Source organism: Panicum virgatum, chromosome 6N, assembly GCF_016808335.1.
Source record: "Panicum virgatum strain AP13 chromosome 6N, P.virgatum_v5, whole genome shotgun sequence".
NCBI lineage: Eukaryota > Viridiplantae > Streptophyta > Magnoliopsida > Poales > Poaceae > Panicum > Panicum virgatum.
In genome coordinates, this window is record NC_053150.1 from 32,602,084 (window position 1) to 32,608,083 (window position 6,000).

Below are 6,000 nucleotides of genomic sequence, written 5' to 3' on the forward strand. Positions count from 1 at the left end.
AAAAAGGGTTACATCTATACCGTGGGGAGTGGTAGCCGGTAGGGGGTTCATGGCTTGTCTTTGGATCGTGCTCGTGCCGCTTTGTCTAGTCCCATACGCCTCGTTTCGTTTCAGTTCAGGCCTCGCTCCGGTGCCATTGCCAGCTGCCACTCTGCTCCTCGCCATCTGAGAAGAAAAGAACAAGAGACGGCAATGTACATGTAGCATGGCGCACAGTGCTCATGTGTCATGTACGACAACCGAATCAACCTATCGAGCACATCAGCCAAACTCCTTATTTCTACTGGTTGGTTCGGTGCAGATTTCGACACAAGCCCCTGCTCCTCGGATTTGCTGCCGTCGGGGAGGGAGAGGGCGCGGGCACGGGCGGCGGCGTGTTAGCCCATGGGGAGGGAGGGGCCGGTGCCATCGCGCTCGGGCGCCGTCGCTGGTGAGGGAGGAGGCTAGAGGAGGTCGAAGAGGTGCGGCGATGGCCGAAGGAGAGAGCCAGATAAAGATCGACAGAGAGATGGGAGAGAGGGGGGAGAGAGAGAGCGACGGGGAGGGGAGGGCGGCGGATAAGGAAGAATGGGAGAGAGAGAAATAAAAAATAATTCTAGCAAGTGGGTCCCGCTGCAGGTAGTTGGTATAAAGTGAGAGATATAAATGATGATGAGTGCGGAAAAATTGGGTATAAAGGAAATAATCTCGATGACTAGAACAAAATATTTTTTAAAGATAAAAATAGAGTATGATGAGTGCGGACAACATGAACATACACACAGAAGAAAGAGCCCTAACTACTACTCCCTCTGTCCAAAAAAATGCAACCTTCATTTCTTGAGAAGCGAAACAATTTTAAATTTAACTAATTTTATAGTATACAAGATAAGTGTTGTTAGATTAATTATGTAATATACTTTCATACCAAATCTATATGGAAATATAAATGTTAGTAATTTTTTGCCTAAATCTGATCAAATCTAAAATTGTTTGACTTTTTGGTAAACTAGACTTGCATTCTTTTAGGGACGAGCGAGTAGCTAACATTATGTGAAAGCTGAAGCTGCACGGAAGAGCCTCTTGTCTAGTCTGTCCCTAACGGACTCTGCAACTATTGAGTAGCACCAAGGAGTCACTCTTTCCCTCTCGCTATTCATCCCGTGAGGCCGTGACCCAATTCGCCTCAAATTCACCTGATCCCTTCTCTGCACATCATCCTTCCTATCAATTGCATTCGTGATCCGGTGTCCGCATGAACTTAAGCAGCAAAAAAGATTAGGTGCAGCATTCCAACCTCCAAATCACAGAGAATTTCTGTCACGGCTGCGAATGATTGAGCACATTATTGTATTGTACAAGCAGACAAGCACACTGCAGAGCCATGGTCCACCCCGGCACATCACACACATGGAGATGCAGGAAAAAGGCAAACACACCAAGATCGCCCTATCCTTCTTTGGATCCCAACACTGCAGGCAACATGCTGGACTGTATTTTTTTTTTCCTTGAGAGAAAACATGAATTAGAAGGCACAGTACAGCTTGTGTGCAGTGCAGCTTCCTGTTTTGATGCTGTCCTTCAGTCCTTCCCAGTTTCCACTCTATAGCTGCATGTTTCTTGCTGAAGGGCACATGGAAAAGGCTGCAGCCTGATGCAGAAATGGCAACTAACAGCGATGCTAATCACTGGTTACTTTCGTCCCAATATCTGAATGTGCAAATTATAAGCTCAAAAGCTGAACTTCAGCAGAAGCACTTTTCAGGACCGGAAACGAGCACTGACATATCCTAATGGCCCACTAAGTCGAACTAGTGTCATTTTCTAAATCAAATCTTTGCCATTAGATAAACTAATATACTTCAAGGAACAAGTACATGTGTGAAGTGAATCTTGAACAAATCGAGCTCCAAGTTCAGTTCATCAGTTTATGAAGCAGGTACAGTGCTAGATTATGTGCTAACGTTTAAGAGCTAAAAATTGTCAAATGTGGACGATGGTAAGTTATCGATTATCATCAGTCATGAACTCATGATCTACGAGACAGTGTGTGCGTGTCCAACAGCGTCAGACATCAAGAGGTTTCTCCTCGGCTGCCTTGGTTGGCGGCGGAGGCGGAGGCGGCGGCGTTGGCGCGGCCTCGAGCAGCAGCTTCACGACGGCCCTCATCGTCGGGCGGTTGATCGGGAGGCTGGACGTGCAGAGCAGCGCGACGTGGAGCGCCCTCGCCATGTCGTCCCTGGACTCGCCGGCGAGCCTCGGGTCCAGCACCGCGTCCACGCCGCCGCGCTCGATGCCGCCGTGCACCCACCGCACCAGGTCCTTGTCCCCGAGCTCCGGCGCGACGGGCCTCTTGCCGGTGACGAGCTCCAGCATCACCACGCCGAAGCTGTACACGTCGCTCTTCTCCGTCACGCGCAGCGTGTACGAGTACTCTGGCCGGTCGAACGCACGCACGCCCCGCAAGAATCACGGTCAGGTCGCCGCCGTCGGCAAATCACACGAAACATCACGAGTTTTAGGCAGGTAGCTCACCGGGAGCGATGTAGCCGCAGGAGCCGGCGATGGCCGTGACGGCGGCGGGGCCGTCGCCGACGACCCTGGCGACGCCGAAGTCGGCGACCTTGGCGCCGAGCTCGGCGTCGAGGAGGATGTTGTTGGACTTGACGTCGCGGTGCACGATCGGCGGCGCGCAGTCGTGGTGCAGGTACGCGAGGCCCTCCGCGGCGCCGGCCATGATCCGGTGCCGCGCCGGCCAGTCCAGGAGCCCGCCCTTGCCGCCGTGGAGGAGGTCGCCGAGGCTGCCGTTGGGCATGTACTCGTACACCAGCAGCCGGCAGTCGCCGCTCCGGAAGCAGCACCACAGCTTGACGATGTTCTTGTGCCGGATCCGGCCCAGCGTCGCCACCTCCGCGTCGAAGCTGTCCTTCGTGGCGCCGTCGACCGCCTTGCCCCCGCCGCCCCACAGCTTCTTGACGGCGACGACGGCGTCCTCGCCGCCGCGCCCGAGGACGGCCTTGTACACCTTGCCCGCCGCGCCCATGCCGACCACGTTGTCCTCGTCGAGGCAGCCCAGGATGTCGTCCTCGTCGAACTCCACCTTGTGGAACGACGTCAGCGCCCACCTGGGCCTGCCGCCGCCGCCGCCCGGCTCCCCGGCGTGCCCAGTCCGTTGGCTCCGGTACGTGTAGCAGAACCACGCGACGCCGAGGAGCAGGACGACGCCGGCAACAGCGAGGATGGAGGTGACGCTGCCGAGGAGGCCGCGACTGCCGGCTCTGGACTGGCGGCCGCCGGGACACGTGCCGCGGCACAGGGCCGGGTTGCCCGCGAAGCTGTCCCTGTACATGGAGCCGGCGAACAGAGGAGGCAAGGCGCCGGCGAGCCGGTTGTTGGACAGGTTGAACAGGCTCAGCTTGAGGTTCTCCAGCTGCACCGGCACGTCGCCGGTGAGCTCGTTGCCCGACAGGTCGAGCGAGTTCAGCACGGGCAGCTCGCCGAGCTCTGGCGGGATGGTTCCGGTGAGGCGGTTATCGGCGAGGTCCAGCTGCGTCAGCTTCTGCCACCGTCGAACACCTTGTGGCAGTTCGCCGGACAGCGAGTTGTTCCTCAGATCAAGCCGGCCAAGCGTTGAAACCTCGGCGAGAGACGACGGCAGCGGCCCGGAGAACATGTTGTTCGCCGCCGACAGCTCGAAGAGAGCGGGCAGGGTGCCGACCTGCGCCGGCAGCGCGCCAGTGAAGCGGTTGTCGGAAATGAGCAGCTGCGACAGGTTGGTTGCCATGGCGATGGCCGGGCCCACGGCGCCGGACAGCTTGTTCCCGGAGAGCTCCAGGAGATACAGGTGCGGCAAGCCCCACATGTCCGGCGGCACGGGGCCGGACAGCTGGTTGTTCGCCAGCCGCACGCGCGTCAGCGTCCGGCATTGCCCGAGATCCGCCGGAATGGGGCCGACCAGCTCGTTGTTCAGCATCAGGAGCTGCTCCAGCTTCCCGGCGCCGCACAGCGCCGCCGGAATCCGGCCGGATATCCGGTTGTCCGACAAGTCGAGGAACTGGAGCGGGCTGTTCTTTCCGAACTCCGGCGGCAACTCCCCGGCGAGACGGTTACTGAAGAGCCTGAGGTCTTCCAGCACCGGCGCCTGCGCCAGCGTCGCCGGCACGCGGCCGGACAGCTCGTTCTGGTACAGGTGCAGGCTCTCCAGCCTCGGCGCGAGGAACATGTCGGCCGGTATCTCGCCGGCGAGCCGGTTCATGGAAGCGTCGAAGAACCGCAGCCGCCTGAGCTCCCCGAGCCCATCCGGCACCCTCCCGACGAGGTGGTTGGAGAAGAGCTCGATCTGCACGGCGTTCTCCAACCTCCCCACGCCCGCCGGGATCTCGCCGGTGAGGTTGTTCGTGGAGAGGTCGAGGTTGACGAGGCTCTTCAGGCTCCCGACCGACGCCGGGATCTCGCCGACGAGGCCGCACCCGGCGAGCCACAGCACGCGGAGCCGCGGGAGGCCGGAGAAGGACTGCGGCGGCAGCGCCGACGGCGCGAAGGGGTTGTACGCGAGGAGGAGCTCCTCGAGCGCGGTGACGTCGAGCAGGAACCCCGGGAACGCGCCGGAGAGCTCGTTGCCCGCGAGGCTGAGCGTGGCGAGGGAAGGGAACCCGGCGCCGTAGGCCGCCGGCACCTCGCCGGAGAACGCGTTGCCGGAGAGGTCGAGGCGCCCGAGCGACGGCAGCGCGGCGAGGCAGGGCGGCAGGGGCCCGGCCAGGGAGTTGTAGGAGAGGTCGAGGTGCGCGAGGGAGCGCAGGGAGCAGAGCGGGTGCGGGAACGCGCCGGCGAGGGAGAGGTTGGAGAGGAGGAGCGAGACGACGGCGGGGGCATCGGAGGCGGAGGAGCGGTCGGGGGAGCAGAGGAGGTGCGGCCAGCGGCACGGGGACGGGGAGAGGCGCGGGTCCCATCCGGCGAGAGCGGAGGAGGGGTCCGAGAGGTTGGACTTGGCAGCGAGGAGCGCGGCGAAATCGGGCGGAAGCGCGGCCGCGAGGGGGAGGAGGCAGAGGAGGACGACGAGGAGGAGCAGGGGAGTCATGGGGGAGGTGTGGAGTGGAGTGGAGGGAGTGGGCGGCGGGGCTTAACCGTTGTCAAGGGGAGTGGGGGGTTTTAAAGCGTGGGGACTGACGGATGGGCCTATGTTTGTTTGACTCTTCTTAGAGAAAAGATATTTGAGTCAAAATTTGATTATAAATTGGCGAAGCACACCATCCGTTTTTTTTTTGTTTTGCAAGGAAACCACACTACCCTGCGACTTTCATGAGAAATTTATGTCAAAAATCCAAACACACATATTTTCTCTTTTTTGTCTTTTGTGATCAGTTGATACTAGAATTTCGAATGGTTTGAGCTGATGTAGGGTGATAACAGAGCGAATTTACATGGAATGGTATGTCCACCATGTGCTGTAAAAATTAGGTTAAAGTCCATATTTCAACCTCCAACTATCATGTTTGTCCGATTTTTAACCTCGAACTGCAAAACCAGACATTCTGCACCCTTAAACTGTTAAAACCAGACGAAATATCCCCTAACCCAAACTACCCCGATTTTGATCCGACATGGTAGATGGTTTTGACAAATCATCAGTGAGGCCCACATGTCAAACCCTTATCCTCTCGTCTCTGCTCTCTCGTCGGCACCGGCAGCCTCGCCATCTTCGTCGGCCCCGGCCTCCTCACCATGGCCTCCTCCCTCCTTCCCCATCTCTCTCGCCGGCGCCCTCCCTCCCTCCCCCCTCCTGAAGCTCTGCCGCGCCGGGGAGATGGAGTTGTGGTGGTCCCTCCCTCCTCTCCTCCCCTGCGCCGGCCCCGCCCCATCCCCTACTCCATCCGCCGCCGCCCCCTGCAGCTCCCTGGGTCCGCCGCCGCCCACTGGAGCTCGCTGGGTACGCCGCCAAGGGTGATGCCGACTGCGGCAGTGAGCTTCTCAATGCCGGCTTGGAGGGAGGCTCTGGATCCATGCGCCCCCTCCCCCCTCCCT

General features: G+C 59.1%; 1 protein-coding gene across 1 annotated transcript; it reads right to left on the reverse strand.

Moving 5' to 3' along the window:
* Positions 1 to 1,799: 1,799 nt before the first annotated feature.
* Positions 1,800 to 5,108, reverse strand: LOC120679966 (receptor-like protein kinase HSL1). Its single transcript, XM_039961619.1, has 2 exons — positions 2,515 to 5,108; positions 1,800 to 2,414 (listed from the first exon to the last, which is right to left on the reverse strand). Exons 1-2 carry the CDS (start codon positions 5,054 to 5,056, stop codon positions 2,047 to 2,049), a joined length of 2,910 nt encoding a protein of 969 aa, XP_039817553.1. The 5' UTR covers positions 5,057 to 5,108; the 3' UTR covers positions 1,800 to 2,046.
* Between the last annotated feature and the right edge of the window lie 892 nt (positions 5,109 to 6,000).